The 15,553-nt window shown below is 35.7% G+C and overlaps 1 protein-coding gene across 3 annotated transcripts in view; it reads right to left on the bottom strand.

Moving 5' to 3' along the window:
* Nucleotides 1-1,031, bottom strand: part of LOC121387516 (protein C3orf33 homolog) — a 32,601-nt gene extending 31,570 nt beyond the window's left edge. For all 3 annotated transcript variants that reach the window (XR_005959835.1, XM_041518659.1, XM_041518660.1), the window contains exon 1: nt 725-1,031. Coding sequence is in view for 2 of the 3 variants with exons in the window: in XM_041518659.1 (XP_041374593.1) it covers nt 725-859 (135 nt within the window). In the remaining variant the exon portion in view is untranslated. The remainder of the gene's footprint in view (nt 1-724) is intronic.
* Nucleotides 1,032-15,553: the final 14,522 nt, after the last annotated feature.

Raw genomic sequence — 15,553 nt, 5'->3', positions numbered from 1 at the left:
ACTTACATGTTGGTAACTAACTGTTCAGTCACATGAATACATCATAATCGGTGAGTTAGGCCTACCTAATCCTAAAAAACTTGAACTATGGTTCTGTGCTACATTGGTGGTTCAAAAACAAACTGATTTTCACTTTTATTACTGATATATGGTACTTTTAATTTTAGAATGTAATTGTTCACCACGTAACCGATTGGCGGTTCTCGTGATTTTAAAGTTGCATAACCGACATGCGAACAGAACAGTTCTTGTGAAATATTGTGCCCTGCTTTATCTTTGATTATAATAGTTTCATTAACCTTTCATATTTCTATTAATCCTTTATAGCAAGTTCTGGGAAAAGGTATGTGTGTGTGTGTGTGTGTGTGTGTGTGTGTGTGTGTAAAGGAAACATTAATAAATGAAAAAGCATGTTTTTATTTAGTTAATAATTAAATTAATTAATTTATTATTATTATTAAATCAATAATTTATTTAGTTATTTATTTATTATAATTACTAATATTATTCAGTAATTTATTATTATTTATCAATTAAGTATTAATTAATTTTATATTATTTAGTTTTTATTATTAATTTTTTTTTTTTTTTTTTTTTTTTTTTAAATATTAGTTTATTTATTTTATATTATTATTATTGTTATTAAACGTGATAGTCTATTAAATATCGTATATTTATTTATCCATTCATTCATTCATTTATTCATTCATTCATTCATGCTTACTTGCAATTCGCGGATGTGCGAATCAAAAAAGTTAAAAAGATCGTCCTTCCAGTGTCGACTTGTCAACTCCGTTCGATTTGTTCCGTGCTGAGAGTTATCGTTCTTGGCGTGTGACCGACTTTCATTTTGCTTCATGGCGACTTGGAAAATTTTATTGCTTGTGTTTCATGGTGATTTTACGCACCTTTAGACGTCAGTGATGCTTAAGAGCTCCTAATGAATAAACATCTATCGGTGTGGGGTTTTTTAAATAATAAAAACGGAAATTTACATGATTCTGGAAGTTAGATTTGTTCTTGATGTAGGGGGAGATAACTATAGTTTTCTTAGATAGTATTCACTACAAGTACAAGTTATCAGTCCCCTGTCGGTCCTTTTGTTTGTATGAAATTTTGTATACAAAAGATCACTTACGACCAGGGGCGTACCCAGCCATTTTTGATGTGGACTCCAAATTTACAGTCGAGCACCGAAGGTGCTAGTGTTGTAGGGGGGTCTGGGGCATCGCCCCCCAACAAATTTTTGAACCTAGACGTCATATGGTGCACTCAGGCGACTTTGAGAACTAATTTTACACCTATAAATAAACTTGGAAATCGCAAGTTTTAATGCGGCAATTTGTAAAATGTCTGAACTATAGATAGCATCAGTGCATCGTCTGAATTGCATCTCACTTTAAAATATCTTTAGCTGTGTCCGGGTATGAAAAGGAGTACATCTACATGTAGATCTACCTGTGTCTTTACTTGCAAATAACTGGTTAGTACTGGGGGTTGCCAGGAACACTTAGGTTAACTGACTGCCATATATAACTGAAATACTGTTGAAAAATGGCGTTAAACCCAACTCGATCAATAAAAATCTGTGCCTTGTCAGCAACTGCACCTGCATATACTACGTTGTATATCTATATAGCGGATCATTCGACTAATGGAAAAATATAGTGGATTTCATCTCTAAGACTATATTTAAAAATTACCAAATGTTTGACATCCAGTAGCCGATGATTAATACCACAACGTGCTGTAATGGTGTCGTTAAACAAAATAAACTAACTTTAGCTAAAGACTAAAGTGTCAGTAGACCAGGGGTGGGGAAAAATAAAATTGTCATCGGTCAGATGTACACCAAAGGCCATGGTATGTGCTATCCTGTCTGTGGGATGGTGCATATAAAAGATCCCTTGCTGCTAATCGAAAAGAGTAGCCCATGAAGTAGCAACAGCGGGTTTTCTCTCAATAGCTGTGTGGTCCTTAACCATATGTCTGACGCCATATAACCGTAAATGAAATGTGTTGAGTGCGTCATTAAATAAAATATTTCTTTCTTTTTTTGTACTGAAAACATTAGAATGACATCACGTATTTATAAGGCGTCCTCGTTTTCTGAAAATATTTTGGAACATTTAACGTAGAGTTTTGCAGCGCTTGCGTAAAAGCAAAAGTAGGACTACAACTTTTTACTCGTTATTGGAAATACAAGTATACAGTAAAATAGATTTTGAGCCTTAATAAAAACACGAAAATAACAGAATAAATCTTTAATTTAATATTTAAACAAACTTAAAATTCTGTATCTAAATTTAGTATATTGTTAAACTGTCTGACTGGCCGTATCTTATCAATGCAGAAACACACAATTATTCTAATAGGCCTTTAAGCCTAATAGTTGTAGGCTGAAGAAGAAAAAAACCCAGAAAAAAAAAACATTTAAGGAAATATTAATTACATAATTTTGCTAACAAGTAGTGAAGTGATAGTCTCGAAGAATAATAGTATTTCCTGGATACAGTCTTGGATGGCATTGGTGTTACACATTGTCATTGGTGTTACGCAAGAATATTTTTGCTGTCATTTCTCAAGAAACTTTATTTTTGAAATTTAAATTGTTTATTTAGGAAAGCATACATTCTACCTTTATGACTTTAATGAAATTTATTTTGAAGGACTCTATATTTTTAAATAATTAAAACTGCCTCAGTGTATAATTTAACTCACATACAGAATATCCGTGTGGAAATGCACAATTACACCCTTGGATAGTTTTTAATTATAAAGTTATTCCATATATGTTATTAGGGACACCCAAATAACACATCCATATGCTCTTGATCACTGTAAACCAATTGGATCACATTGCTGAACTACCCCACTTGTCCGGTAACACCAATGACATAATGAACTTGTTCATAGAGTAACATCTGTCTGCACGTGCAGGCCGATTACAGTTCTGCGTGGCCAGATATAATTTTATGTTTCTTTGTTCATCTAGTTTCAAAAGTTAACAATAAATATTTATATCTTTTAATTGTTTTATCTTGAATTTGTATTTTGAAAAGTGACGCTTTCTGTAGAATGACCCGTATATAATTTTATCCTGAATCATGAACATGAAAAAATTTGATCATATCAGCGAAAAACACCACAAATGTGTGTGTGTGTGTGTGATGAAATAAATAAGAAAAAAGAAATAAACAAATTATGAATTTTAACTCCCATATATGTATAAAAAGTACGAGTATTCAGTAGTGTGTCGAGAAAATTAATAAAAGATGCCACCGTTGGAACATTTGATAGCCCGAGCTGGGATACGTTTGGACTAAACAATTACTAACATCGGCACTGCTTAGAGGATTTTCACATCTACAGATAACCACAGCAAAAATAGGTTTAAACTTTTTTAAATTTTAAAGTTCTTTATAATTATTGGATACACTACATTGACCAGTTAACAATAAATACATTTATATATACTATTTCAAGCAGTTTGTATTTCATAAAAGACTTGCCTCAGACTCGGACACTCAACCCGACATTCATTCATTTATTTCAACTTATTTTTGTGCTTATATTTTGACTTTATACTACAATGGAATGGCTTTGTTCAGAAGGTGTGTCCAAAATTTATGAATATGGCAACTAATTCTTAATATTACAAATAAACGCCAAATTGCGACGGGCGGTCAAAAACAAGGAAATTTTAATCTTAATATTTAAATATATATTTTTAGCCCCAGAAGAATTAAGCGGAGAGAGTTTGAAATTAAAAACGTATAATAAACAATGTAAACAATATTTATTAATGATAAAAATGAATTTATTAAAAGGAGCTCCAGTTGGGGGAAGAAGAGGAGCCACTGCCAGATAGCCCCCCCCCCCCCCCCCCCCCCCTTCCGGAATACATTAATTGTCTCTTAAAAGAACTTTGGATTGATAATACTTTAAGTGCTATTCAATTAATATAATCCACATTCAATATTAGTCCCCTATCGGTGACGTCCATCCGGAGGAGGTTATAGGTTTAATCTCCGTCCTTCTATCATATCACCTCGGTGGATCCATTCAACTGATTAGTTTTTATTCTCGGTCCAACCAGTGCACCACAACTGGACAAAGGCCGTGGTATGTGCGTTCCTGTTTGTGGGAAAGTGTATATAAAAGATTCCTTGCTGCATTAGGAAAAATGTAGCAGGTTTCCTCTGATGACTATATGTCAGAATTACCAAATTAGCCGATCATTAATCAATCAATGTGCTCTAGTGGTATCGTTAAACAAAACAAACAAACAATAAAACCGGCATTAGCGTGGAGGAAATTACGAGCATTACCAAAGAGCCTATTGAAATATTCATATGCTATTTTTTCGCTGTTTAGTTGGCTGTATTTACTTCTAAAACATCACCGTTGAAACTTTTCTGAACAAAACATTTGCCGGTGTAAATAGTATGTCCTAAATGTTGTTTATAAGGGTGTGACACCGACAGGAATGCCGAAGTAATCACGGCAACTATGCCGAACGACGAATCTTCGCAATGTACCCGCTATCGAGCACCATCGCTCCAGCCAGTGCATCACGACTGGTACATCAAAGGCCGTGGTATGTGCTATCCTGTCTATGGGATGGTGCATATAAAAGATCCCTTGCTGCTAATCGAAAAGAGTAGCCCATGGAGTGGCAATTTTTATTCCTAATATATAATATTGACGATACCGAAAAACACTCTGGTAATAAACTCTTTACATGAAGTGGCGACAGCGGGTTTCCTATCTCAATATCTGTGTGGTCCTTAACCATATGTCTGACGCCATATAACCGTAAATAAAATGTGTTGAGTGCGTCGTTAAATAAAACCTTTCCTTCCTTTCTTCCTTTATCGAGCACCAATTGTTGCATGTTACTTATTTTCAAGTAATTTGACCTTTCGTTTCATAACATAGACAATTTATTCCTATAAAAAGGAATGAACATTTTGTGCCTACTTATGGCCTGAAATTCATATTATTATTATTAATTGTTGTTGTTATTGATATTACATAATTCTTATCTTAAACTGCGTTGAATTGAATTGGCGCGGTTCGAAACAAGTGAAATTGGTAATAATGATTGTATTGCCATTATTAAGCCAATATTAAGCCAATATTAAGCCAATATTAAGCCAATAGGGGCAGAACGTAGCCCAGTGGTAAAGCGCTCCCTTGATGTGCGTTCGGTCTGGGATCGATCCTTGTCGGTGGTCTCATTGGGCTATTTCTCGCTCCAGCCAGTGCACCACGACTGATACATCAAAGTCCGTGGTATATGCTATCCTGTTTGTGGGATGGTGCATACAAAATATCCCTTCTTTTTAATGGAAAAAATGTAGCTGGTTTCCTCTCTTAGACTATATGTCAGAATTACCAAATGTTTGACATCCAATAGCCGATGATTAATATAGTGATGTTAAACAAAAAAACTAACTTATTAAGCCAATAAAATATATACAAGAACTTAGAAGCAGCAGTTGTAATACACTTGAAAATGTATAATTTAACTGCTTGCACTATAATTATTTTATATGGCGGAAGAAATGAAACACGATAGTAGTGACCAGGTTTTTGTTAATAATGCGTTGTTTTTGCGTCGCCAGTAAAACTCAATGTACGACAGTAAAACTAAAGTTAATGGTCGCATATGGTCAAATATAACATACATGTAGTTACCCACTAATTAGCTTTATTATATGGGCAACTCGGAGTGAGTTTGAAGCTTTACACAGTTTGACCATTAATGACTTCGATATAGGGCTAACACAAATATTGATATGCTCCGAAGTTAGTTAACATTTTATAAAGTAATATATTGTAAAGTTACATGCATGCAAAACACTATTACTTCGACTGTGTGTTAAATAAAACACCATGGACTTAATACGTAGTATACACCATTTATATCCCTTGGGCCATGACTGTAAAATGTTATTAAAATATTGTTGAGACCCACACACAAAACTAATTTTATGGTTTCATTTGAATAGAGGTTCAACAAATGTCACGGATGCACGGTACTACTGGGTGCTTCAGCAACAAACGACCACAACTGAAATGGCAGATTTGGTAGAATAATCCTCAGGACGGAGTAGCAGGTGAATAACAGGGAAATGCCCCCCCCCCCCCCCCCCCAAAATTAAAAATAATAATAATAATAATAAACAAATAAAATAAATGAAAAAACCCAACAAAAACAAAACAACAACAAAAACCACAAAAAAATAACAAGCAACAACAACCCCCCCCCCCCCCCCCCCCCCAAAAAAACCAAGTTTGAAAGTTTTGGATGAGTTATTTAGATAGATAAATGAAGGGGCGGGACGTAGCCCTGTGGTAACGCGCAGTTTGGGATCGAACACTGTCGGCGTGTTCATTTGGCTATTTCTCGTTCCAGCCAGTGCACCATCACTGTTATATCAAAGGCTGCGGTATGTGCTATCCTTTCTGTGGATGCCTTGCTGTATTAGGAAAAATGTAGCGGGTTTCCTCTGAAAACTTCGTGTCAGAATTACCAAATGTTTGATATCCGATAGCCGATGATTAACTTACCAATGTGCTCCAGTAGTAGTTAAACAAAACACACTTTATTTAGATAAATGACATTTCATTTGTACTATTTTTTTACAAAAAGAAACCCAAACAAATATTCATATTTATGTACTTAAACCTCTATCATATTATATCCTACATTTTCACATACTTTAAGAATTTGATAACCTTGCAAATTAAAAGTAAATTAATCGAGGTTAACATTTAAGCAAACGTAGGCTACTAGGGTGACACTCCATAACTGACGTATGCATTCATCAAATAAAAGCATTTCAACAGCAATTTGAATATCTAGTAATGGCGGACTGGAATTAAATATATGATATTGACGATACCGAAAAATACTCTGGTAATAAACTAACTCTCTCTCTCTCTCTCTCTCTCTCTCTCTCTCTCTCTCTCTCTCTCTCTCTCTCTCTCTCTCTCCACACACACGCACGCACGCACACACACACACACACTACTGGGTCATTCTCCATTAACTGTAGCAACCAATAAAGTATGAATGTTGAAATATAAATATCTTCTGAGAATGTTAAAAGTGACCTGCCTGCATAGTCTTAAATTGTCTGTAACTATTTAAAAATAAATTCCCCTGTAAAGAGTCACCCTTTTAACAGTGGCGGATGTTGAAGTAAGGAAGTCGTACTGATAACGTACGTGACCCGTCATGCCCTCCTTAGGAATTGTACCCTATAAATATACAAATTGGTCATGTTAGGAAGTGAACAAAATACATTTTCTGAACAAGAAGAAACATCTTTAATGAAATCAACTTGAAAAATACAACTTTCTTTACTAATTTGTTCAAGATCGATGTTTGTAATAACACACTCTGACTACATTTTGATACACAGATTGATACCTTATGTTCCAAACTGCATAGAATTGGTGACAGACTTGCTCCAGGTAAATTTCACAGTTTATCTGCACCTAACAACACATGAAATAACACAAAAGGGAAGTATACTACTCAGAAGTGTTCACTTATTATTGACAACTGTATCAAAAGAAGAGGTACGGATAACGTACGTGACGTTAAATTAGGATATGGTCGTTTGTAAAAGTTTCTTGCAATCTGTTTACAGTTACTAACAAAACTATCCATCACCATGACCTTGGCTAACATGTAGAATGATAATCTAGCAAATCATGTGCATATTGCCCATTTAATTAATGAATGTCACTGAAAATATGCCTGTAATACAAATAAATTGTTCATAAATTGATTTTTGACCAACAAGTAAGTGCTTAAAATAAAACAATTCTAACAAAACACGTACAGGGTTATCTCCCCTAACTATGACATATATAAGATACCAGCACATTATCCCCAAAGGATACACGAACGGTGTATCCTCACAACATCTGGGGATAACGTACGTGACTCGGTTTGGTTTAAAATGATTGTTCCATAGTGCCATCCACATGTTCAAAGAATAACGTCATGGTTAGGCCCTATGTAATTCAATCCCTTTAATCCAAACCAAGTACCTTCATTATAGCGTCCCACACGGGTTAACTTGAAAATGGCGGCTGCGGCTTGTTACAGGAGTAGGTTTGTCAATTAAGGAAATGACATCAGTATTGGCATACCATACTACATCATCAAACATGGGCCAGAAAAAACGATTACGCCCAATGCGAGACATTGCCTTCACTTCCAAGTCGTCCTCATCTACGGCTTGTACCATTCCAGGATAGAGCTTGCCATCGTATAGTACTATCACCCATTTGTTCAAATAGGCGGTTGGATGAACAGGGACAAGTTCGAATGGTTTCTGATGCACGGTCTCCACGGCAGGGCCAGATACTGTCGCAGCCGGAATAGTTGGAGGAGAACTGTAAATAAACTGCACGAATTTGTCTTTGCACCCGCACCATGTTTTTTTAAATTATTTTTTTATTTTTATTACTGATGCATTCCATCCTAGCTAACTAAGGTAAGTCAACTAGGGTTCCAGAAGCAAAGACATGCAGGAAAACCGATACCCAACTATCCAGATAGCCTGAAAACAAACCAAGTAAGCCTACTAAAATCCTATATTTAGGGGGCGGGAATCAAAATTCTTCAAACTAAATACCTAGATTGGTGCATATATGTATACAATTGCTACTTGCCACCGTTAGTTTCGTTTATTGCATTGGTAATAAAGTTAAGTATGCCAAGCACTAGGCTTTTTAAACCAATACCTACACTATAAGGGTTTAACCCTTCAAATTAGATAGCTAGGCTAGTTTAACTCCCCCTTCGTCATTGTATTCAATGCTATACAAGGACGGAGGGGGATTGGTGGTCATGAATGACCGTTGAACTCACTAGAATAGGGACTTCAGACAATTAGGTACAACCTTAACACAAAACTAGGATTCACACACAGACTACACGCTCACTGCATCAGTACACAGTGTGCATTGACTAATGATTACAATGCACCCGCCCCGATTTAATGGCCCAGCACGTACTCGAATAAGGAACCGGACAAAAGAATACCGTCCCGAGTACACAATTGCAATGCACCCGGGGGAAGCTGAACAAAAGAATATCGGCCTCCCCAACCCAAACCCCCAATACTTGCTGCTGGTAATAACTTGGTACTTGGTGATGCCTCGACCAGAAGCGGTCAGGCCCTTTATAAGGGCCCTATGGGCAACCTAGGGAGACACCACAGCATCGTAAAGGTCTAAAATTAACAAGCTACTCTCGATTCACTAATATCAAAACCTATATTAGCTCGGCCATTTACCTTTCGACCCACCGTTCAAAATTGCGCCAAATTCCCTCAATCAAAATTGCGCACCCTTTTCTCTTTGGCATTTAACTGCTCCATTCAAATTCCATAGCACCACCATCACCCCCACCCGCCTGCTACCGATTTGATCGGGCTGCTGGTGCTCCCTTGCACCTGCCAGTACAGGCGGTCCCTCCTCTCCCCTCCCCCCACCTTTCCTGTCATGGACGGAGGAGCCGGCAAAGTCCGGCTCTTGTGCCCACGATAGGCGTGCGCTACAACAGTTTGTTCTGAATGTGCACGTAAAACCCTATGACATGACATGTTGGAGGAGGGGTAGTTTGTGTGACCTCCACGGCAGGGCTACTTGTAGATACTGTCGCAGTAGGGGGAGGGTTAGTTACTGCATTACGATTTATTTCAGGGCTTATTTTTTTCAAACCTTGATTCTTTATGGGCTATATGTAGTGAACTATCAGTACATGCAAAAATATCTATTGAATCTTTAGCATACCTGATGTATTTAAGAATAAAATCGGGGTCCAAACATGTGCGCCATGCAGACGACAATTTTGCCCGTCGATGTTGTATCTAAAATGTTGATTCAGCCTGGAACGCAGACTAATGGATGTCGGATAACGTACGTGACAGTTTCGTACGTGGCATTTGCAGTAAGAAGGGCCTGTAGTCATACATGCACTAGATTTTATCAGCATTTCTCTTCTTGTGCCCTTGTACATCTCAGAAACTCCAAGCCAAACTATGTATTAATGCGCTCAAGTGTACTTTTGTAAGACGGGAACGTTCGTACATGACACCCTTACAGACACGGTCCAGTATTATGGATTAATTGTCTTTCTGCATCTTTAATGTACATTTTTCAGAGGAAGGATAAGCAGATACACATAATTAAGTATATTTACCAGAATTTAGTCATTAATCCCAATCGATCTAGGCCGTCAGGCCTACGTAGTTTCCTCTTTCAAATTGGATAACGTACGTGACATAGAATTTGCGACATGATTTATTAGTGAATATTCCATAATTTAACATGATTTTAAGTAGAGTAGACACATGTTTTGAAAAGGTGCCATGCTGTTGTGCTTACCCGAGTATAAAAACATACTTTAGAGGTAACAATCATGTATTTGTGATGCCCGTTTTATGCTGATCCTCATTTGCGACATGGGTATTTTTAAGGGTCGGCATTTTCCGACGGTCCTTTTGGAGGGAAAGGAGAGTAATGGCAGGTTCAATAATGACTCAGAAGTACAGGGAATGAACTAGACAACTCAGAAATAGTGTTTATTTTATAATACATTTAAATATTACTGTACAATCAGAGGTCAAAGTGCTGCGACAACTATTTTCTACAGTTGCTACAGTTAAAGGAGAATGACCCTACTACTACTACTACTACTACTACTACTTTTAACTTTTAATACATAAACTATTCAGTGGATTTTTATTTATTTAAAAAATAAAAGCTTACCTGTTTTTTTGCAAGTTTCGTGTTCCATTTAGTTTGTTTCTATGTTTTCTGTCAACAGATCCAGTGTCTTCTGAGAAATATCAAAACTGCTACTGGGAGCGAAACGGGATACTTTCAGAGAATGTCTTTGATGAATCGTCAGAATGTTACGAGAAGTAAATGACCAACAATGAATGACTAACAAAGAACTATCTGAAAGCAGCACCAATAATGTTACCATGGAATGAACCTGGCTAATGCATAGAGTAGCTAGACTATATTTAGCGAAGTATCACAATGTGATGGAAGAAGACTGGTAATAACCTAACAAGGTCATGGTAATTCAGTATTAAGCATAGTGTCTCATTAATTTTATTTATTTTGGAAAATACCTAGTAGGGGTAAAATATATATTTCTAAATGCTTCGTATGGATTATTACGCCAGGAGTATATGGTTTTAGGTCAGTGCCCACAGTTTAAAAACCTAACTGGCTACTTCCCCTCTAATCAGGAACTAACGTAACGTTTTGCCGTGGGATTATACTACATTTAAAATGGTTGGTTCATCAGCATATCAGCATATTATGAGGCTCTTTGATATTTACTTCGTTATGCAAATGGTCTTGGGATTCAATCGTCTGTATTAAGATTTTAAAAAGTATTAATTTATAGTCAAAATGGAAAATACTACGGCTTTTAATATGCCAGTCGTGAAGCATTGTTCGAAAAAATAAAACCCTAATACTGATGGTAGAAATAAGGGCACTTCATTGCGTAAACTGTCAGATTTTTAACCCATTATGTTCTGTCAATAATAACTCATAAACACGTGCGTCAAAGCAATAATGAATTCAGGATCGTTAATTTTAAAAAAGAGTAAACTTATGGTAGAATCAGTAGATGAACACGTCCATAGTAGATCTATTGAAGAAAAGGTAATGTTTAGCGACACCTCGGTACAATTAGAACTGCTTATATTAGATGTCACCGGCCTCGGTGGCGTCGTGGCAGGCCATCGGTCTACAGGCTGGTAGGTACTGGGTTCGGATCCCAGTCGAGGCATGGGATTTTTAATCGAGATACCGACTCCAAACCCTGAGTGAGTGCTCCGCAAGGCTCAATGGGTAGGTGTAAACCACTTGCACCGACCAGTGATCCATAACTGGTTCAACAAAGGCCATGGTTTGTGCTATCCTGCCTGTGGGAAGCGCAAATAAAAGATCCCTTGCTGCCTGTCGTAAAAAGAGTAGCCTATGTGGCGACAGCGGGTTTCCTCTAAAAACAGTGTCAGAATGACCATATGTTTGACGTCCAATAGCCGATGATAAGATAAAAAATCAATGTGCTCTAGTGGCGTCGTTAAATAAAACAAACTTTACTTTACTTTATATTAGATGTCAAGCGTGTAACTGCAATGCATTGTTTTCAAAGTAAGCTTATATTAGATGTCAAGCGTGTAACTGCAATGCATTGTTTTCAAAGTAAGCTTATATTAGATGTCAAGCGTGTAACTGCAATGCATTGTTTGCAAAGTAAGCTTATATTAGATGTCAAGCGTGTAACTGCAATGCATTGTTTTCAAAGTAAGCTTATATTAGATGTCAGATGCAATGCATTGTTTTCAAGCGTGTAAGATGTCAAGCGTGTAACTGCAATGCATTGTTTTCAAAGTAAGCTTATATTAGATGTCAAGCGTGTAACTGCAATGCATTGTTTTCAAAGTAAGCTTATATTAGATGTCAAGCGTGTAACTGCAATGCATTGTTTTCAAAGTAAGCTTATATTAGATGTCAAGCGTGTAACTGCAATGCATTGTTTGCAAAGTAAAGGAATAAATCCGCAATAGGCATATTAATTATTGTTACCAATTCGAATCTAAGGATCAAACGTTTGTTTATATGCAGTTTACCGCACATTACCTCTAATATACAAGTCGTAGAACGTTGGTTTTGAGGAAGCATGCCTGGCCAGTTTGGTACATCACCAAAGAGTTGGAAGGACGAGGGATTATTTAAGATTCCTATGGTTTTAGAATAATTAAAACGCGTTCTAATGTGGATTCACAGCCGATTCATCCGACTAGCAGGTTGAGCAGAAATGGTTTTGCTTCATTTTAGAGCAAAAGGCTCATTAGTTCAGTCGTTTATGTAAAATATGGGTACGTTTTGCTCGTTGGTTTAGGGAGAACAAAACCGAATTTATCTTGTGTTGGATGTTGTCGCCTTGTTATAGCTAGTTTACTGAGTGTTCACTAATTAAATATTAGTACTAAACATTTATTAAGTCAATTATAATGTTCCACGTGCTTATGTCTGAACAAACACCTGCATTTTGAAAAATGAACCAGGGACATGTACCTGTCTGGCACACACACAAAAAAGAATGTATAGACCCATGTGTATCCCTAAATCTGTTCTTTTTAGGACATTTATTTTTATTTTTATCTATTTTTATTAATCACCGAAGAAACAAAAACACACTTCTGACTCTCTTTTTTTAATTTGCTTTTATATAAATAGTTAACTCTTAAATTTAGTTAACACCTGTCATCTTGTTCTATATGTTCTTTTTGTAATGTGGTTTCTTTTGTTTTGATATGGGGAAATTAAAATCATGTTTTTATAATTTTTTCGCAAGGTTGTCTGAAATATGTCAAATTCGTAGCTTAGTGCAGTCAGTTTAATATAAATAAACATAAATATGAATGAAATCACAAAATAAGATATTAATTATGTAGTTAAAGTCCAAAATTAGTTTAATAGCATAAATAATGTTTTATTGATTAGACTGTGGATTTTTATCTAATGACTGTATATAGTTACTTGAATTATTATTATTATTATTATTTTTTTTTTTTTGAAGTATTAGTAACTAGTGAACGAGATGTATTATTAGTAAAATCCGACAGAAAGCTGCCTCTCCATGGTAGGGCCCAACATGGAGCGCCAGCTATATAACGGCCATTTTGTTATAATGATAATTCCAAGGGTTGCTTTACGAGCATCTGTCATCTTTGCTTTGGCAAACAAACACTCATATACTATCTTCTTTTGTCATTACATCATATTTAATTATGCATATTAAATAGACTGTACGAAATTACGAATTTGACATATCCAAAACAAAAACAAAAACATTTATGTAATAATCACTAGGTGATATGAATTATTAAATGTAGATGTAATATTGTTTTAGCCAATCAGAAAACAATGAAATCACGTTAGAAATAGAATAGATGACAAGAGAGGACATATGTTAATTAAAGGTGACAGGAAACCATTAAAGTAAAGATCGGATGGACTAACATAGAAAAAACTGTCAGGATCTTGCTAAATACGCATAGTCCTGTGAAAACATTTGCACGGTACTTCTTTATGAAACTTACATTCTTGATTAGTTTCTACCAAGACAAGACTAGACAAGACTTTATTTACACTCGGGCCGTTACACAACGGCATAGGAGGAATATATACATAAACATTTTGTTATATACACGTGACAAGATGGTTGACAGTAAATACATTAATTATAATACATACACAAACACATATACAAACATATACAATCACGCATATCAATATAGTATGTAATAATACAAATATTTAATACATATATACGGGTATCTAAGTACTTATAAACGAATAGATTGTTAAACTTGTATATGGTGCAGTGGATAATGATAGTATTCTGTTAAAGGGACATACCCTAGTTTTCAAACACTAAGACATATTTGTCACTACTATAGCCGTTGTTGATAACTCAAATCATACTTTATTTAGATTGTATGGCTTAGATTATCAATTTCTGTACATTCGAAGTGTTTTTGGTCATCCTGGTGTTTTTAATATCACAAAATGCATTTTTCATATTTTTGAAAACGCACGTACGTCTGAGAAGTAACAGTTATGGAGTTGATTTTTAGTCTATTTTTAGACGGCATTTAGTCCAGTTAGTTATGTTCAATTTTTGATGCTTGCTGCCCTTATTGCTCAAGTTGATGAAATTTTGGCAGTATGTTTCCATGACCAGCCTGAATAAAACATCCATTGGTAAAAAGGTTTTCGGTCATCGAATCACGGCAGCCATCTTGAAATTCAGAATGGCGACGATTTGTCCAAAAATCGATAACTTATAGGTAATTGGTTATAACATGGTAAATTGTCATGCTAGAATGATTATTTACCACTCAAATTAAAGCATTTGAAGTCTTCTACATGATCAAATATGAAGTATTTACAAAATCTGAATATACGACCTACCAGGGGGTTCAAATGTTTCAATGGTCCCTTTACCCCCAAAATAAGGCCTTGTTTCAAAATAACCCCTGTATCACATTAATTTTTTCATTTGTGGCCTTTTTTAAGCATTGGTTACTTTGGAGACATAGACAGGTAGTTTTTGAGAAATTTTGAGTATGATAGATTAATTAGGGAGTTAGTACTGGGGGTACCAATATGTACCCCCATTTTGTCACACTGCGAAATCAGTCCTTTTTTAACAACACATCTGTCACTAAGAATAAAACCCTTTAAAATGCTCAATATTTGAACTTGATAAATTACCCACCCAAAGTGAAGGAATGTACCTTCTATACAAAATATTAAAAAGGGGGGTGGGTGGGAGTAGGGGTGGGGTTATCATGACCTTTCACACTCCCAATTCCATAAGCAATAGAACATCATTGGGTCATTTTGAGGAATCAAACTTTTTAACTTAATTTAGACATGCTGATTCCAAATATATCAGTTTCCAATGTCAATTTTGAATTTT

Source organism: Gigantopelta aegis, chromosome 13 (genome assembly GCF_016097555.1).
Source record: "Gigantopelta aegis isolate Gae_Host chromosome 13, Gae_host_genome, whole genome shotgun sequence".
NCBI classification, from domain to species: Eukaryota; Metazoa; Mollusca; class Gastropoda; order Neomphalida; family Peltospiridae; genus Gigantopelta; species Gigantopelta aegis.
This window is presented reverse-complemented; position numbering and strand designations above follow the sequence as displayed.